This window comes from Onychostoma macrolepis, chromosome 06, assembly GCF_012432095.1.
Source record: "Onychostoma macrolepis isolate SWU-2019 chromosome 06, ASM1243209v1, whole genome shotgun sequence".
In the NCBI taxonomy this organism is placed as follows: domain Eukaryota; kingdom Metazoa; phylum Chordata; class Actinopteri; order Cypriniformes; family Cyprinidae; genus Onychostoma; species Onychostoma macrolepis.
In genome coordinates, this window is record NC_081160.1 from 26733133 (window position 1) to 26753567 (window position 20435).

Sequence of the window (20435 nt, forward strand, 5' to 3'; positions counted from 1 at the left end):
GTACACAAAGATTTTACTGAACACACAATGCATAGACAAGGAGTGTTTATTCATAACGTGCTACTATCTGTATATCTTTAAGGGTACAAATCATTGGCTCTTCATAACTCCATTGATAACACATGATGCATTGCATCCATACATTTGTAGCTTTTACAAAAAAGATATACAATATATGTATACATCATCTTTATGTATAATACACATACTGTATTTGTGTCTCCTCTTCACTTCCTGAAGTGTGTGCACTTCCATGTCAAAAACAAATTGATCAAGGGAGGAATTAACTACCCAAAACCTGGGGTGTAACTTCCTATAGTACTTTCCAAATGATATTTAATCAGCCCTTCTGAGGCAGTTTGCATAATTACCATAATGAACTGATTGCTGAACTGCTCATTAGACTGTCGCAATTTTATAATAATTACATCAATGATTGCACTTGGGCATGACGCAGTTCTAAAATTAAATATTTTAATTATTTATGTAGTTAATATTTTCGAATTTCATTGAATTGAATAAATATTACATTTCAAATAAAAAGAATTTTACACTGAAAATAAAAATGCTGTTGTATTGACAACACTGTTCTGACAAACTAGAATGTTACTTTATGCAAATAAATGATAAATACAGCTATATCAGACAGATGGAGTGTCAGCTTAAAACTAATCGTTCATGTTTAAAAGGAAAATGTCTTTAATATTAGGGGTCCGTGAGCAAAAAACAAACACTTTTTTTGTATTATTGTTGGCTTCAAGTAAGTAATGTGCGCAAATTGGCACAGATATGATATATTGATGAACAAGGTGATAAATGTTCTTGCATTGTTTTTTTTGTTTTTGTATTAATCCAGTTTTAAAATAAGGCCAGTATTGAGTTCTTAAGATAATGTTAAATCAGCATTTCTGTCTTTTATAAAGAAATAGAAAAAGAAACAGATTAAGTGTCCAAATTTCTTGTGCCTCCCAGGAATAATCTGTCTTATTTTGCGATTAGTATTGTAAAGATATGAATATGTTTATGTATATTTTAATATTTTGATCATCGCTCTTGTAAACATATTTTTACGAGGTCATGCAAACATTAGACGTCTTCTGCACAGGAGAACAGTACAGATTATGGCCAGCGACCCAAACAAAAGAACCTTAACCAATCAGCTCACACAACATGCATAACATGGAATAACTGATAATCATGGACAGATAAATCATTTTGGTTGCAGAACTAAATCACAATTGCGACAAAGTAGTTAATCAACATCTGTTCCAAAACCTTCTAAGGCAGAATCCTAATTGAAACGGAACTCAAAAGTGACTGATTTGAAACACTCTACAACAAATAGTGCCTCACGTGTGAAGCGCAATACAACACTCGACTCACAACTGCAACAGAATTTGATGCCAGCATACTCTTAAAAAGCATAATTCCACATAGCTCTCACAAATATTGGCTAAAATAGTTAGTTTTTAAAAAAATATATATATTTACTGAGCTTGTTGCACTGCATTATGAGATTGCTTTCACATACAATCTGCCTTAGATTTCTGGCTTCTCTCTAAACTTGGGCTTACATTTAAGATTTATGTATTTAATTTGTGTAATATTACCATCTATTTGAATTTCACAGATTTAGTGTAAACAAACTAATAAACTTAATGTGATGCATATTTGTCATGAATAAATGAAATGGATAAGATTTCTGCACACAAAAAAGCATGGAATAGGTTATTATTAACAATTTCCATCTATGGAATTTTATTTAAATAACCATATTTTCAAAATGCATTCATTCGAATTGCTTATTAGCATAAATCTGTTCATTGTGGAAACAATTACATTTATTCAGTTAAAATAAAAGTATGAACATGGCTAGTTAAAATGTATTCATTAGATTAATAAAATTGATTAGATAATTAAATTGGATTTATTGATGGTAAATATATAAACCGTGGTTATTGTGTATTTAAAACACATTCAGTTTATTAGCATTATTGCAAAATAATTATAATTATTCAAATTGTTTCGAATTTGCATAAATCTGTTAACTGCAAACAGTTTAAAAAAAGTATGAACATGGTTAAAATATGGCTAGCTCTAGAACACGCAATATTTAATTGGTAATATGCATTCAATCGAAACAAATCAGATTTGTTGATGATAAATATACAAATCTAGATACATTTTATTAGTAATATTACAGAAACCTTACTACTTTTATTTATGTATGTTTGTCAAATATGCATTACATTAAGTTATGAGTTTGTTCATATGGATGGATATTTAACATGCATCTTAAATTAAGATCTAAATAAATTATTTTTAAGCGTAGGTTTTGGAACTGAGCTACAGACTACTTTTGCCTCATAAATCTAAAATCAGTAATCTTTAGTGAATGTGGAGATTATCTAAGTATTGCATTAATCTGGGTGTAAAAAAAAAAATGCATCTGGACTGTGGCTCAAATCTCTTAACCCCTGTTCTGTCCACATGCTTCATATGAAGGTTTATACCCACAACAAGATCATGTGATCTCCGTAATAGCTTGGAAATACTCCTGCTCTGACTTCATATGCAGCTTTGTACCAGTCTGAACCAGATCACAAAATCAACGACATGGACAACTCTACCCAACAGACCTTACAAAACAAAACTACAGTGGATTAAGGCTTAAAAATGATATGATTATCTTTTTTGCCTCATGAACTTATCGCCTGAGCAAGTGGGGCTTATTAAGACATTGTATAACTAGTGGCTTTCCAAGAAAGTCCAAATTGCTACGGGGTACAGACCTGAAAGTTTTCTTTAAAAAAATAATGAGAATAAAATAAATAATAATAATTAAACCTTCCATAAACTTACAACTTAAACATATTTTTGTCTTTGGTTGGGGTACAGAAATATTAATCAAATTAAAACAATAGAGGAGTTACATATCTGTCTATGATCTACCCAAGTCTGAATATCTGGAACAATGACGCTCTCCTCTCACGGCCCACCAGCAGCACTAGCTCCATCTAGTGCATGTTATCAGGAAAGTTCTGTGTTCCGGGTCAGACTGGTGCATATGTGGTTCCACTGGGTCCCTCTAGGTTCTGCTGGGCTCAGAGTTCTGCTTCAGATCCTGCTGGTTGGTCGGCAGCAGTAAGCACAGCTTCTGAGACTGTCCCGATCGGCACTGCCTCGACGCCCGTCCGCACTCGGGGAACCTAAACAGAAACGTTCATTCATTTAATATATGCTGTGGTCATTTTTCTAAAAAAAGTCCAAGAGGAAAACTGTCACTAACTTCTCTTCCTTTGTTTGCTTAACAGGTTGTATGTACTAAAATTGTCAATTTATTATTTAGGATGGATATGTGACTTTCATTCGAGAATGATCTCAGGCTTACTGTTGTCGTCTTCCTCCTCCTCGTCCTCCTCATGGTCGAGCTCTTTGGCGGGCAGGAGCAGGTGTCTGTGGTAGGGGCTGGTGGTGGTGATTTGGCTCGGCCCCTCTAGGCTGGTGCTCAGCTGCAGTCTCCGCATGTGTCGGACCACTGCTGTCGCATTGAATGCTTGCTACAGGGACGAGAACAAGACATAACGTGCCTCTGAAATATGTTTACAAGCATCTTTGAGAACATTTCAGTGAGATTAATGAGGAAATCTGTTACCAGCTATTGAACTTCTGCATTCTATACACATAAACATACATAGGACCCTATGAAAACCATTTTATTTCTACCCAAATCCTGTTTTAATTTTTTTTTCTAAATTCCATTTTTATTCCATTACATTTTTCCAGTTTTAATTCTTCTGGACTCCTTTTTAAACTATATTTTATTTATCAAAAAATAAATCTTGGAACTTATACAATTGAACAGCAATTTATTATTATTATTAAGTTTAACAACAATTACATATTTAGGGCCCTATGAAATATATTTTATTATAGTAATTATTATTAGTTTCTCAATGTCTATATTTCCACATTTCTATATTTTATAATTAATTAAACTCATAAAAACAACTTAATTTAGTAATTTGTTTAAAATAATAAGGCCCAATTATGCTTTGTTTTTTCAGAAATTATGTGTTTTTCTGGTAATCAAATGAAGGCATAAAACATTAATTTATCTTTTAATCAAATTAATATTATACAAACCCTTTCATTTTTTTTCAAAACGTGCTGCAAAACAGAGGTTTGATGTTAAAATCATGGAAGAAAAATTGTGTGATTATTTTAAGAAGTTTTAATTAATTACATTTAAATAAGAATTGTATTATAGTAGTAGTAGTATTACATTAAGACAAACATTCTTTAGTACAATAGTATATTTCTGTCACAATTTCTTCAATTTGAATAGAACGCTTATTTTGATGGGTTACTGTGAAGACCTTTAAGTTTCTGTGTAAGTGATTAAACTATAGTTTTTTTGTAGTCATATAGTGAGACTGCAGAGGCTGAAAATATAGCTCAGGTTTATAGCAATTTCTTCTTGCCAAACCAAGTAAGCCATATTCAAAAAACATCACCCTGATCTGTTGGACTGGAAATGCAAGATGTGAAGAAAAAGAATGATGGGATTCTCACCTTCCATTTACTTTTGGCAAAGTTCTTCTTAATCTGAGCGCTGACAGACTCATGAATGTTCCTGTCGAGAGCCGTGTCTCCAGAAATCCTTCAAAATTAGAGATGAGTTACTAATGCAATTTTGTTGAAAAGAGGAAAAGGATATTATGATCATAGATTAAGTCAAAAAATAACACTTATTTTTAGGTAATCCTACCATGGGTGCTGTAAAGCCTGTTCACATGTGTATCTCCGAGTCGGATCTTTCTCCATCAAGTGACTGATGAAATCCTTGGCTGGGATGGGATGTGGTCAACAATATGTTTGTCAAACAATTTTCAAGCATTAAGAAAGCATTAAGAAAATGCCCAGGATTGAGCTCATCAGTAGTTATGAGAAGGTTTTTCTTCACTGTCTGCACTCCTATTGGCAGACAAGTCGCATTATATAAAAATGAACTCAGTTTAACATTGTTACATCACTAATGGTATTTTTATTTTTAAAAACCTGCTGTTGAGCTCAATCGGCACAGTCATTTGTATCAAGAACTTGTCAAAATGATGCTACTGGATTATGATTACATTATCATGACTGAAGATCTACCTGAGTCAGAGATGTCGTCCCAGTACGGAGAGTCGAACTCATACTCTGCTTTGAGAATCTGCTCGAACAGCTTGGAGTCATTTTCATCGTAAAATGGAGGGTAGCCACATAAGCTGCAAAAGACATAGCTTTGTAATAACAACCAACAGACTGTTAATTATCCCTCTTATTAGTTGGCTAATCATAAACAAACAAATAAATCAATAAGAAAGAAATTCAGACTTTTTTTCTAAGAACTGCATTGTATAAACTTGCAATTTTGAGAAAAAAAAAAATCTGAATTGTGAGATATAATTCTGAGAAAAAAGTCAGAATTGCTAGATACAAAAAGTCAAAATTGTGAGTTTACATCTCGCAATTCTGACTTTATTTCTCACAATTACGAGTTTATATCTTACAATTCTGACTTCATTTCTCAGAATTGCACATTTTTATCTTGGAATTCTGGTTTGGAGTTTATGCCTCACAATTCTGAAAAAAAAAAAAAGAATTGCGAATTTAAGACGCAAACTCAAAAAGAAGTCAGAATTGTGAGATAAAAAGTGGCAGTTTATTTTTTATTCAATGCACTGTAAAAAAAAAAAAAAAAGTTTTTACAAGCCAACTTAAAATTTTAAGGCAACCAGCTTCAGCAGATTTTTGAGTTTGCTCAAATTGTCATTTTAAGTTTATACAACAAAAATGTGAGAATCTCCCACAAAAATAAGTTGAGCAAACTCAAAAATCTGCTGAAGCTGGTTGCCTTAACATTTTTAAGTTGGCTCAACTTTTTTTTTTTTACAGTGTGGCGGAAACCATAGAATTCCATAGAATCGACCATACATAAAAAATAATGAAAATAAATTCAATAAATAAATGATTTAAATAAATAAATAAACTTTGCAAATATATGAATATGCACAAACACAATGTTTTTGATATGACAAATACATAAATAAATATGAAATAGTGATTTAGATTGAAATATTAATTCATGCTAATTCATTATTAATTCCTCCCTAAATGAATAACTGAGGATTGACCATAAATATAAATAATTAAATACATTCAATCAAACTAAATAAATTCCTATAAAATTGACAATCAATCAGTCAATACACACAAACAAAATTTGTGATATGACAGATGCAGGTCAAGAAATACTCACAGAATATAAGAAATCACTCCTATGGACCAACAGTCTACAGCTTTACTGTATGGTTTTTGTGCCAAGACCTCTGGAGCTGATTGAGAGCGCGAATGAGAGAGAGAAGCTTTCAGTGTTTCTTTTTTCTATTTAGTTCCCTTTCCTTTTGAGCTTTGTAGAGAATGAGGGCAGCATCAAAGAGGCACTTTAAAATGCTAGCACTTGACACTGTATGGCATTTCAAATGACTGCGAGCCTCTAAAAGCCGACACATTACTGACCCTTGCTAAAGACGGTGAAATAGATTGAAAAAGGCAGGAAAAATAGCCCTCATTCATACCTACGTATCCAGGTGTTCCACAGGCGGTTGACATCACGCTTCCCGAGTCCTCGATCTTAGACAGGCCAAAGTCACTGATCATGATATTGGAGTCCTCCTCCATACTGTAGTACAACAGATTCTCTGGCTGCACAGAAAGAGAGTGAATAAATATCAGCTGAACGTAGTTTCCCCAGAATCTTGCTACATTTTACGGACATCCATTGGTGCACTCTTTTCATATGCATAACACTGTGATATAATCAGATGTTAATTTACATTTTTCTCAGGACCATCTATGACAAACAGCACACAACAGGACATTTTATTGGTCCCTTGGGCTATGTCTGGAATAGAATACATCTATAAAACTCTTACTATTTCTATAAAAGTTCAAAAGTAATTAAAAAAATAACAAATTATTTAGCAAGGATGCATTAAATTGATCAAAAGTGGCTGTAAAGATATTTATGTTACAAAAGTTTTCCATTTCAAGTAAATCCTGTCCTTTTGAACTTTATATTCATCAAACAATCCTGAATTAAAATATGTATCATGATTTCCACAAAAAATATTAAAAATCACAACAACTTTCAACACTGATAATAATAAGAAATTACTTCAGCACCAAATCACAGTAATAATACTTCACAATATTAGTGTTTTTACAGTATTTTAGCAAATAAATGCAGTCTTTGTGAGCTGCTTTAAAAATCGTATCCACTCTAAAATTCAGAATGATTTTTTTGAGTGAATATATTGTCATATTTTCTTGCCTTGACTAGCAAAAAACCTATATATACTTACTTAATAACCTTAATGTTATGAGGTTGTGTGACAGCAATGTGGCATAATACAGTTTAAAGCATTCAACATACTGTATATACTGACATATATATACACATATTTAACATACAGTATATACTGCTTTGGCATACTTTTAGAAAAATTTAAAGTAGTATACTACATTTAAAGGCAGTATGCAGTACTGTAAGCATTACACTTGTATTCCATTCCAGCCTATTTCTGTCAAGTTGCGTAGCACTGTAGCACTGCCTACTGTTAAATCTCATTGGTCTGATTTTCAGCTCCACACAGCTGAATATTAAACATTAAATACTTTTGTCAGTGATTTTGTCCCTTCGTGGCAGCATCTGGCTTTCAGCGAGGACAGAAAAAAGATTGCATGCTGAATAATTTTCACATTACGCTTGGTTAGAAAGGCAGTATGTAATTATAGGGAAAGAATATGTAAGCATTACCTTCAAGTCTCTGTGCACAATGCCCATATCATGCAGATACTTGACCGCATCTAAAATCTGCCGAATGAGTTTGCTGGCATCTCTTTCTGTATAGAAGCCTTTTTCCACAATCCTGTCAAAGAGCTCTCCCCCCGATACGCTGTGAAGAACCACACACACAAACTACAATTAGCACCTCTACTATAATCACACAAGCATTCAGTTGGCACTGCAAATTAAACCAACATCAGCCAGTATCTTTTATGTCACTCTGGTTGATGTGGTTGTGAGTGCTGAGAAAACTCACAGCTGCATGACCAAATACAAATGCGACTGACTTTCGAAGATGTCTTCCAGTGAAACAATGTTCTCATGTTTTATTCTGAAAAAAAGAAAACGGCAATGATTAGAATCTGAACTGGCAATCAGACTTATTATTTCAGTTGATGGACAGTAAAATGGCTTAAGACCCTTACATTAGGGATTAGGCTGCAGATTCATATTTTACATTGTGTATATGTTAATTTATTTCACAATAAGGCAGTGTTACTTTTGTATTATTTATATACTATTATATTATATAAATATTTTGAATTAGCTTTTATTTTATGTTTTTATTTTTACATTTTTAAGTTTTACTCATTTTTCGTTTAATTTTTTAATAAATCTATATAACTTTAATTTCAGTTTAACAATTTATTTATTTCAGTTAGTTGCCATAGAAACATTTCTAATTTTTACCTTTTTTTCATTTTTTGAATGAATGAATTAATGAATAATTGAATGAATGAATGAATGAATGAATGAATAAATAAATAAATAAAATAATTTTATTTGCCAGGTGTGCACAAATACATTTTTGTCAATTATTTTATTTTATTTTGATTTATTTGATTTATTTCTTTTTTAGATTTTTATCATCAAATTCCAAATTTATTTCAATACAGAAAACTATTTTATAATAATAATAATAATAATAGTTTTTGCAAACAATAACAGCACTGCTGTAAGGAAATGTAATATGCATGTGAAAGTCATTGCATTGCTCTAAAGATCTTTTTATGCTCTATTCATGGTGGCTTTCCTCCCTATTTTTAATATGCTTTCTCAGTCTCTTTTATGAAGTTACACCAGCTATACTCAAATCAGACATTAATAACATTTTGTTCCATTTCCATTTGACTTCCACTCTTTGGTTTCCTGCCTTCCATTTGATTACAGTTTTTCACACCAGTGGTGGGATTCTCTCTCTCTCTTAATTCTATCCCTATTCCTCCTCTTCGGTCCCTCTCTCTCTTTCACAATACTGCTGCGGGGAACCTCCATACCATCTCAGCCTCTGTGTGTGCTGTTGCCCTGGCAACAGAGTCACTAAAAATAGGACTATCTCCAGTACTCTTGACATTTCCGGTACACACTTCTACGATTTCTAAAGCTATAGCACATTTTTTATGGCACAGATAGCATTCACAAGAGCTTTTCTTCTCTCAAAGAGCAATCTGGCTTTTAAGAGGAAAAGGAAGAGACCTTTCAGCATCTTGACTGCCAATTACCCTTAACACTACCTCACAAAGAGTCAAGCTCTCGGCAACATCCGTCCTATATCTGCACACAAATCTTGTTATTCGCCCTGTAATCAAAGTGTTCAGTCCCAAATACCATGGTATACTAAGGTGTGCTGCAGACTACAGGTTTCCTCTGTTTGGCTTTCTCCATATATGATAAATATTTCCTGTCCTGTATGAAAAATTAACAGCTTAAACCAGCCTAAGACCAAATTGGTCCTCAGCTGGTTTAGATGGTTGATGTGCCAGCTGTCCATCTTGAATATCAAGCTAGTTTTTTAAGCTGTAAATCATTAGATAGCCAGTTCTGACCTGTGCAGCACAGCAATCTCATTCTCAATGCTGTTCTCCTTTCCCTCCAGCGCTTTCTTAGGGATGCATTTAATGGCCACGAGTCGCTGGGTCTTCTTCTCCTCAGCCAGGAACACCTCAGAGAACGCACCTCTGGAGGACAGGAAAGATGGAGTTAGTGCTATTAGATATTTAACTTTCCCCGGCGGACCTCTAAGTTATTGTTATGAAAGCAGACATAAACCAATAATATATTGACCAGAGCTGCATTTCCCAAAAGTAAATGCACCCACTGTCTCTACAATCTACTTAGGCTAATTAATTAACCAATATTTCAAGGTTATTAACATCAGTCAGTAAGCATAATCAAATTTGATTATTTAAAAAAAACACAAAAAAAACCAACACATTTTTGACAATGGTAATTGTAAATATTAACGTACATGACAAAAACGGCAACTGCAATTATTATGTGGATTAAGTTTGCCACCAATATATGATATAAATGGTGTTTGCCAGAAATATTTATATACAGTTAAGAATAACAACCATAAACAGCATAAAAATAACATATGCTACCTTTCAAAGGAGTCTGTAAGATTCTTAAGGCTTCATTTATTATAATACAAAAAATGTATTAAAAACTGTAATATTGTGAAATAAATATATGAATATAATACATTTTTAAAAGTAATTTATTCCTTTGATGCAAAGCTGAATTCAGCATCACCTTCAGAAATCATTCTAATATGCTGATTTGCAGATCAAGAAACATTTATTTTAATAAAGTTTATAATGAATATAAAGTTTAATAAACTGCATTTATTGAAAAATAAATCTTTTGTAACTCTATAAATGTAGTTACTGTCACTTTCGATCAGTTTAATGCATCCTTTCTGAATAAAAGTATTAATTTCTGAAAAAGCCTCAGTATGCCTAGTGTATCTCTGAACAGCTTTAAAAGTTAATGCACATAATTTTTCTATCACTGATGGATTGGTAGTAAATGCATTGATGCATTTTTACCCTTCAGCGGTAATTCAACCGTGATTTTGTTGTGTAACACAACACAAAAGGGACGTAAACAGTGCTGACGCCTTTTCCAGAGTATTTTTCTTTTTTTGTGTGTTGTTTGCGCAACAGAAATATTGTGAGCGGCTGATATTTTATCAGGCCAGACTCTTCAGGTGGGGAAAGATGAAACAGTGTGCTGTACGTCTGCATCCTCCAGAGGGACACAGGTAGTGCCAGAAAAAGACAAACAGCACAAGCTGTTTAATCATCCGAGGAATGTTTCCATGTGTTTAGGCATCTGGGTGTGTTTGTCCTATTTCGAGCATCTTTTCAGGCTTTTACAGGTTTGTAGACAAAACACATTAATTCTCGTTCTCTTCCTTAAACACAAAGCCTGTGTGTTAAAACAAGCACTGTCATGTATAATCTAGCTGTCCCAAACACATACTCCCTAAACTGCCTTCTTAATCACAGAGGGAGCAATTAAACATACAATTTTCCACTAAGGAAAAGAGGAATAAACAAGTTAGAGAATAAATGACAGTAGAGGAAATTTCCCTTCCTCACTTCCAAGACTAAATTTTATATACTGGTAAAATACTAATTATGATTTCAAACATTTCATTCTTATTTTAGACGTCTCAAACAATTCAAAAATAACATCTCCTAAACATAAATACAGATACCCAGCTAACAAAAATATGTTCTAAGAATAGTTTGTACCCATTAAGTGATTAAAACGTTATTTCTGAGATTTTTTTTTTTGGTTATATGAATGTTAAAGAAATATTCAATAATATGATTTCACAACAACATTGGAATATTACTGTTGAATGTTCTCTGAACTTTCTAAAATGAGTAGTAACATTAAAAAAAAAAGATAGACAAACATCAATAAATAAAACATTTCAGAAAACAGTTTCCATGAATGATGTATAAATAAAATTGTATAAATTGGGGCTCAGTCATTATGTGTCGTGTACAATTTTCTGAAATCACCGTTTTTCTTGCATGCGTGCCTGTCTGTTTCCATGAGGATGATTTCAATTAAAAGAACCTTATGATATGTTGTTGTTGAGATAATAAAAATAAAACGGAAATCTCCAATGACCTGGAAGCCATGCCAGTGAGTCATGATCACAGCAGGGTTGTTTAGTGAGAGAGAGCAGCGCATACAGTGCTGCAGCTGTCAACAAACTTTCTACTGGACTCGTATCACAGACTTCTCAGACTGCCTTAAGTGGAAAGGGGGAGGTGCGGGGGGCAAAAAGGAGGTCGGGAAGAAAGAATGAAAGAAAGAAAGAGAGAGTGAGGGGAAATGAAGAGAACGGGAGCTGTGCTGTTGCCGTGAGACATGGTGTAATTAAGGCCTCCCGTGGCTTCCTGTGGGTAAAGGAGGAGGAAGAGAGGAGAGAGAATGGAGATTAGGAAATGATACAAGACAGCCAATGTGGGTGTTTGGGTCTGTAAATAAGGAAATTGTTTCGCAGAGACATATTGCTGATGGAATGCCTTACATATGTTACAAGGCCAATCATTTTCCAACAGCAGCTCTGTGCACTAAAATAGATTAAAAAACACTCATGGTGTAAAGTGTTTCTCTAGTGAGGGGTTCAGAATCATGGAGATATTGTAGTTTACATGTCAACAAAAAGTGAAAACAACATCAACAACAACATGAAAGGAAAAATCACTTAAAAACAAATTACACTAATGCTTATACATTACACTGTTTATTTTGCATAAAACATTTAAATGTGGTACAACAGTGATGAGAGACTCTTACTGGTCATTAAAAGCATTATTAGATTAGCTAAAAATATTAAAATTTTACCTGATATTTAAATATGCATGAGGAGGAACACGGGAAATTTGTCTGAATGAGTGGGCCCAGTCATTATATGTCAATTTTCTGATATTTTAAACATATTTTTGCTGTTGAAATATAATTACTGTTAATTCATTGCTTCAATAACTATAAAAATATAAGTAATTTATTTAATAAGAGCTTAAGATTCTATCTATGAATTGTTTCTCTCTATTCTCTCTCTCTCTCTCTCTCTACACACACACATATATATATTATTTTTAGTGTGTCTGAATCATTTTTTTAACTATGTCTAGTAGAGTTATTCAGGTAATACTGTCACTGCATTTCATTTAACCACTGTACCTGACCTGGAAAATAATCTGTGAAGCAATAATCCAGTCATTCAAAGATTTAGTGCCGGAACACTAGGCATCTCTCATTATGATTTTAATTCAGGAACAACTCAACTTTTTATCTATCATGCCTTTGTCTGCCACAATAAATTATCAGTTTAATTTAGTACATAAAAATTATTAAATACATTTTTGTTCTCAGCAAATATTGATCAAATTGATTGATATCCCTTGCAAAAAAAGGCATTTTAAAACTCACTCTGAATCATTCTAACAAGCTGTGATTAATAATTGAACAAAAATGCAACATGAGTGGCCCTGTTTACTTTTTTATGGATGTCTTTTAAAAGGGTAGGTTGTTTGGGGAGCTTTTTCTGTAATTTTAGATTCCCTTAGAAAGCCGTATAGATTTGGCAGTTACTACTGACTGACTGAAAAAAAACAAACAAACAAACAAAAAAAAAAACTTTGACATCATACTAACCTGACAAAACTTCTGGTAAACTAAGCGTAGTCTTTCAAAACACCTTTCTCATTTTGTTTAGGAAGATTGGGAGTTTAAATCAACAAAGGGACCTTTGACAAAAACAGCTCTGAATTCTCTTTCATCCTACTTCTGTGACACTCACACAAACATAAACTTACGCCAAAAAAAATAAAAAATTTATCCTGTCACCATAGCAACCAGTTTCCTTTGACCTCTTCTGCCCACTTTGTAAATAAGATTAACATTGTGAATGACTAAACCAAAAACAAAACAGCAAAGTCAAAGTGATGTTTGAATTCTGTAAGCTTTGAAAGAGCACAAATATAGACAGTCCATATTGTTTCCCAAATATCGCTGTTTTCAGACAGCAACACTGAAAAAAAAAACAGTCACGAATTTCAAATACTACCCTCTTGTCTCACAAAAACAGACCTTGTTCTTCTTACAGAAACAAGATAAGCAAACTGTTATTTGTATATATTAGTTAGCGCAATGACTTAAGCACTTACTCATAACATATCATAACAAAGTCTCCAAAGTACCACCTGCTCTTAATTATGTTAACAGCCATGTACATTTGTATAAACTGTGTAAATTACAATATGGAAAACAACTAGAATGGATAATGCTTACAGTTGCAATTAACTGTTAACACAACTCTTATCTCTTTTATACTCCAAAACACACATGTACCACTTACTCAAACATTAGTCTCTGTAGCAAATCCTGCGTAGTCTGCTAAAATTAAAAACTCTCTAGTGTCCAATTGTAAACCGTTTTTAATCAAAATCCAGGTCCGCAGCTAGATAAGCCAGAGCAGATACAATTTCCCCAGAATAAATCAATTGACTCCACTCAAAGAATTCACGGATTAACCAATTCCATAATCTACTTTAGAAAAGAGGCTTTCTGTCAACATATACAGTTAAATCCTCTGAACAACGCCTTACTGGCGAACTAGTCAAAACCGCATGACACTGTGAAAACAAAGCTAGGTTACAGATTTGCCTATGCAGAGAAACCGTTCCGTTTTCTGTCTATTGTTGCATTAATGCGAGATTAATTGTGCAGAACAGACAAAGAGCACTTTTTGATTTATGACCATACAGTGTGTGGTCTAAGAATGACAGAAATCTTTTGAGCCATCTTTCAAAAGATTAGCAGGCTAACCTTTTCCCACAATATTTACAGGTTGCTTCTGCACTGCTATTGATACAACATTCCTCAAGAAAGGTCTCCTTGAAGTTTTGGACTTTCCCATGATTTATCACTCTCTTTCTCTCTGTTTATTTCTGCTGATGGGGCAGACAGGTCCCAGCTGCAGCAATCCTGCCTACTACACAGTCCGCTTCAGTTCATTCAGCTCTCTGTAGAATTCGTTGTTTGCCGACAAAAGAAAACAAGTATGGACTATGCCTCTCAGCACAAAGCTAAAATTGCTCATTGACATTGATAGTTCCATTGTACCATTTACAATTAACTGCGCTACTCCAGTCCAATGCAGGATATTTAATACAACCATAGTTATAGAGTCCAGAGTGTTCACTGACCATCTGATGGATGTGACAAGCAAGACTGATTGGCTGGCTTGGATAAAAGTGTCTGCCAAATGTTTATATATAAACGTCATGTACAGTAATACTATGCAACTTCCAGAAGTCAGATTGCTAAGAAACAAGTCATGTTTGCAAGGTACAACGGGATTCATTTATGAAACGAATTGTGTAAAACCATTCTACCATAAATTGTCGCATTCAATTCAATGCAACAATTTATGTAACACTGTGTCTACACTAGAAGCGACGGACGTCACATTGCTTAAGGCGGTCAGTGCTGGAAGTGTCGAAGCTGCAAGTCACCTTAAAGGGACAGATCACACAAAAATGAAAATTATGTCATCATTTACTAAACTTCAAGTGAGTCCAAACCTGAATTTCTTTCTTCTGTTGAACACAAAAGAAGATATTTTGAATAATGTGCATAACCAAACAGTCCCCATTAGCTTTCATAGTATTTTTTCCATACTATGGAAGTCAATGGGGACCAACAACTGTTTGGTTACACAAACAGTCTCTGCTTACGAAGGCATATCTATCTATCGATCTATCTATCTATCTATCTATCTATCGATCTATCTATCTGTAAATAAAGTAAAACGATGAAATTAAAGTGACTGGAAAAAACTGTTACAAAAATAGAAAAGTGGGATCTGTCAACTAAAGGTGCATTGCAATTTGCCACCTCCAAACAAGACTGCACTTGGCCAATTTATATATCATTAAAATGGTCTCCTTCTGTTGATGTAGACATTTCTTTGCCAGAATAAGCTGCAAAATGGTCCAAACTTTATGCTTAAGGCATAAAGGGCTGAGGTTTTGGTACAACAAAGGTCAAGACTGACAATTGCTCCACAGTGATGCTAAGAATGTATCTCTGGCGAGTGTGTAGCATGCACAGCTCCAAAGAAGGGGATTTAACATGAGGCTGGCCATGTGAACTCGAGCTGAAGTAAGCATGCCCAAATGATTATGTTATGCCATCTGAAATAGCAGTCATTCTGGCCGCAGGAGGGGAGAGACACTCATAACAACCCCCTGATGAATATTATATGCTTGTGTATGTGTCTGTGTGTGCGTGTCTGAAGGTTTCATCACAGCTCTACGCTAGTGACTTTCCCCTCAGCAGTGCCTTGGAGGATGGCGATGTGCTTCCCACCCAGCATTCGCCGTCCTGCTTCTCACGTGCTTCGTGAAAGATCTCGCGTGAGTGTCACTAAGATTCGGCATGGCAGATCGGTCTGTCCATCTGTTTATCCCTCTCTCTGGCTCCCGTCCTCAGCCACGTCGCCCAAGATGCGCCGAACGTGACAGTAAAATGTACACACTCTGCCCACGCACTATAAATATATCTGCGACATAAAAGGGCTAGTGCACTTAGGGTCGACGAATGCTTTCTTGACCTCTACTACGACTGGCTTCATGAATAATAGAAGCAGGTCTGCAGGACTTCAAAACAGAAATGTTGTTGTTGCTTTTGTAGGAAAGCAGCTGGGAATAATATAAACGCGAATGTAAATTTAACTAATTCCCAATATTGACGGATAATGAAAGCCCTGCTGCGTGCCACACTGAGGTGTCATTAATCACACCCGGCAAAGTGAGAAAAAGAAGCAACTGCTCCAACAGAAAATGGATGAGATCTGTTTCTGATGCCACTCGGTGCCAATATACTCTGAATATTGTTTTCATAATGCCAGCATGACATATTGTTATTCTCAACTGACTAAAACAAATGAAGGGGATCTACAGAGCTACAGAAGAAGATTAGGAATAAGAATACTTGTTGATACAGTAGTTTCAGGTGTGATTCAGCACTGTGAAGACCTGATTTTCCTGTCATCGTGAGTTTTGTGTGGTTTCAATGTCCTTTTATTAGTGTATGAAATCACTCAAACCAAGATTATTATCGTTGTTAATTGAAATAAATCTGAAATAAAATATATTAGAGCACAAAAATGACTAAAACAGAAAGTGAAATGAAAATAATTTCAACCTAAATAGTAATGAAAGCACAGAACAAAATGAAAATAAAAGCTAATTCAAAATATAAAAATAATACTAAAATAACACTTGTTTCTGGCCACTTTCATTGTAAATCAAGCAATTCATTTATCAAACACTCACGTCCCCAAGACCTCCTTGAAATCGTAATTTTCCTTGATATCAGTTGTCTTCTTTTTCCATCCATTTTCATCCTCTCCTAAAGGCATTGTATAGTTGATTTCCACTCAGGAACTTAAAAAAACAGAAGTAGATATCAATGAATAAATCAATGAAAGTCAACTCAATAGAAAATTAGACATAAACAGAACATAGAAAACAATGCTGCAAAAAACTTGGCTGTAAGAGTGTTTCTGGTTTCATGGCTATTATTACTGCAATAGTGTGGAATTGTTCAGGTGTGTATTACCACATCTCACCGCCACTGAAGCCTGCAGAGCTGGGTAGTAACTGATCACATGTAATCTGGATTACGTAATCAGATTCCAAAAATTAAGTACTTGTAATTAGAGTAAGTTACATTTTAAAATACTCGTAATCAGACTACAGTTACTTTTCTATGGATTACATGATTACATATTATTCACACAATAGCAATAAATTATTCAGATTCTCCCTAATTTCTCTTTTTCATCTTTTAAAATTTCCTTTCTAAAATAGCCTACCGATTATATACATTCAGAAAGTCCAGTTTTGTGGACATTCACACATCAATCATTTCAGGTTTAAGAAGGGTTTCAACATTGCATCAACTACTGATGAACACATTCATTTTTACTTGAATTATCACTCTGTAGGTTTTTTTTTAACCATGTATTATTATGCCTTTGGAAGGCTTTCGTCTTTCAAACTCATTAAAATGCATATATTCACATAATTTTTTATTTACATGTAATGCAGGCATTCACTGCAGTGGCCGTTAGAAGCTCCGGTTCCCATAGAAATCTGAGGCTAGACCAGCCAATGGCATGCACAGTTACAAGCACGTTATGACTGTGCATGCGCATTGGCTGGTGTAGCCTGAAAAATAAGCTTTTTAAATGCTATTTGAACATAAGAAACAACATTCATAGGTCAATTAATTTCAGATTTTTGTTGCTGATTTGACATGTGTAATTTAATTGCGAGTTCAGCGAGCAGTTTTTGGGATTTCAGGATTCATCTTGTATGAGCTGCCTGGAGGCGTTGCAAATATGGCCGCCGAGTGAAGAGACTTTCCTTGAAAGGGACTTTGTTTTAAAATGATTTATTTTAATTGTAATTTTTTTATGATTTAATTAATTGTTAGCTTTTCATTAAACTCATAAAACCCCCCTGCAGTTCCTTTACGAACCCAAGTTTGGAAAACCTTGATGTAATAATGTTTAATACACTTCATGTTGTAAATTACAATGAATGAAACACATTTGCTTACTCTTTGCATTTTTTACATTATTATGGTACAATATAATCCCATTTAAATCAATGTGAAGTCAAAAGTAATCTAAAAGTAATCCAAAAGTAATCTGATTATATTACCTAAAATGTGTAATGTAACGGATTACGTTACTGACTAGAATTTTTGTCATGTAATCTGGAATCAGTAACGGATTACAATTTGTAAGTAATCTACCCAGCTCTGGAATCCTGTGAATGCCATCATTATGGTACCTGTTCCTCTTGGAACATGGGCCAAACCAATAGTTTGTGGATGCATAAAGCATTTTATTTAGCCTAAGCATCTGCAGGACTGCTTGAGCACGTTGTCATCTTTAAGTCAGTGACCAGTTTTACTATTTATAGATTTTGAGATTAATTTTTTATAGGCAAACTCTAGTGATTCTGTTATCAGGATGATTAAAGCAAGCAATAAGAGAAAGTAATGCATAATCACATATTCATAAAAAAACAATTTTGTCATGAAAAATATTTGTTTAAAACTAATGTATCAGCCATTCTAAACTCCACAAGTCCTCCCTTACGTCCTCAAGAATTTCCTTTACATGAAACTATTGAGTAAATGCATCATTGTGATTTGACCATAAGTCAGTTTAACTGACACACACTTACTGATATTTCCAACAAGCTCTAGGACGAATTACATGACATAGTACATCATGACAAAGCCCCAAATTTTTTGTTTTGTTTAATAATTTTCTCTAATTATGATTAGTCATGTATTTTTATTTTATACGGAAAAAAATTTCATTATTATTATTATTTATTATGTATCTGTTATTCTACAATTTATTAACTTACAATAAAATTGTCTCTGTTACTATGGTTTTATATCTGTCTTTGGTCATTCCTTATTCATTGTAATCTTTGTCATCTTTAAAGACATTTAAAATAGATGAGCACTGGTCATATGATAAGTTTGATTGTTGTAATTCTGGAACTTATAAAAACATTTTTTTTCAAAGGTCACACACCTTCTTTCACTGACAATTTGTTGACAAAGAACAAAAAAAAATCAGCTCAGTTATACCCTGTTCGTAGAAACCAAACCAAAGGTGGCAAAATAACAAACAAGATTCACCAATCCATTGAACTTGTTCATACAGTAAATATATCATGCAAATATCATAACTTTTATCCTGTCAACATTCAGTTAAAGTACAAGTTAGATTTTTCAGATCTGTACTTCAGATCAGTACTTTTATTGTAATATTTTTGGACCTGGTACCAAAGCAATGCAATGGTGTTTTAACGTGTATCATAGTAATTCCATGCTATACCATGGAATATGAATATGACAATCATTCAAGACCATGCAATACCATCAGTACCTTAGTACTACCATGTTACTTTTACCAAAGGAATACACATACGACAAAACAAGATAGAAAAAAATCAGCTATGAACAGCTGTTCCACAGATAAATTGTAAACATGCAATGCACAAAACCCCTTACCACTATATGAAAGTGCTTCGCATCTCGAGTCATTGAACAAGCAATGCGCTATGCCAGTGGATGCATATTGTTCGTGTATGAGTGTGTGTGTATTCAGACACTGCGCATAGATGCGCATGCAGGAGTCTGTTGCTACCTGAACTAATAATCTTCTAAGAACAGACAACGAAGCATTAACATGAATTGACTAAAAACAGATACATTTTTTTTGTTTGTTTTAAATCGACGTTATCTTACACAGAATCCTAATATGCAACATGGACTTGTGTATTGCCCACATCATACATGAAACATTGCAGTGGCATTGCAGAAGATTCTGATACTATATTAAATCAGTTCATACACTTTAACCGCTGACTTCGAGGAAAACTTAAAATAAATGCGATACCTGATCGTCTGCTCCTACGGACGGATGGTCCTCTTCTGCCTCTTTATCTATCCGCAGTTCTCTTTCGATGCAATAGTTGCGGGATCTACCCTGACGTCAAGTAGCGACTGGAGGAGGCGTCTTTCATTTGACAATATAATGATACAGTCCGAATACTATGATACTATTCCCGAGTGCTATTCGCAAAACCCATAGATTTACAAGCTATTAAGTTTTGCAAGTAGATGAGTT

General features: G+C 34.0%; 1 protein-coding gene across 2 annotated transcripts; it reads right to left on the bottom strand.

The window, feature by feature from the left end:
• Positions 1–29: 29 nt before the first annotated feature.
• Positions 30–20361, bottom strand: camk1a (calcium/calmodulin-dependent protein kinase Ia). Of its 2 annotated transcripts, none has more exons than XM_058779531.1 (12): positions 20205–20361; positions 17047–17157; positions 9721–9852; positions 8151–8225; positions 7865–8003; positions 6624–6750; positions 6305–6380; positions 5158–5270; positions 4772–4850; positions 4576–4663; positions 3392–3560; positions 30–3209 (listed from the first exon to the last, which is right to left on the bottom strand). In XM_058779531.1, the coding sequence occupies exons 2-12, from the start codon at positions 17130–17132 to the stop codon at positions 3118–3120; spliced, it is 1176 nt and encodes a 391-aa protein (XP_058635514.1). In that variant the 5' UTR covers positions 17133–17157; positions 20205–20361; the 3' UTR covers positions 30–3117. The 2 variants fall into 2 exon arrangements, with proteins under 2 accessions (XP_058635514.1, XP_058635515.1); XM_058779532.1 differs by lacking the exon at positions 20205–20361 and adding an exon at positions 19817–19952.
• Between the last annotated feature and the right edge of the window lie 74 nt (positions 20362–20435).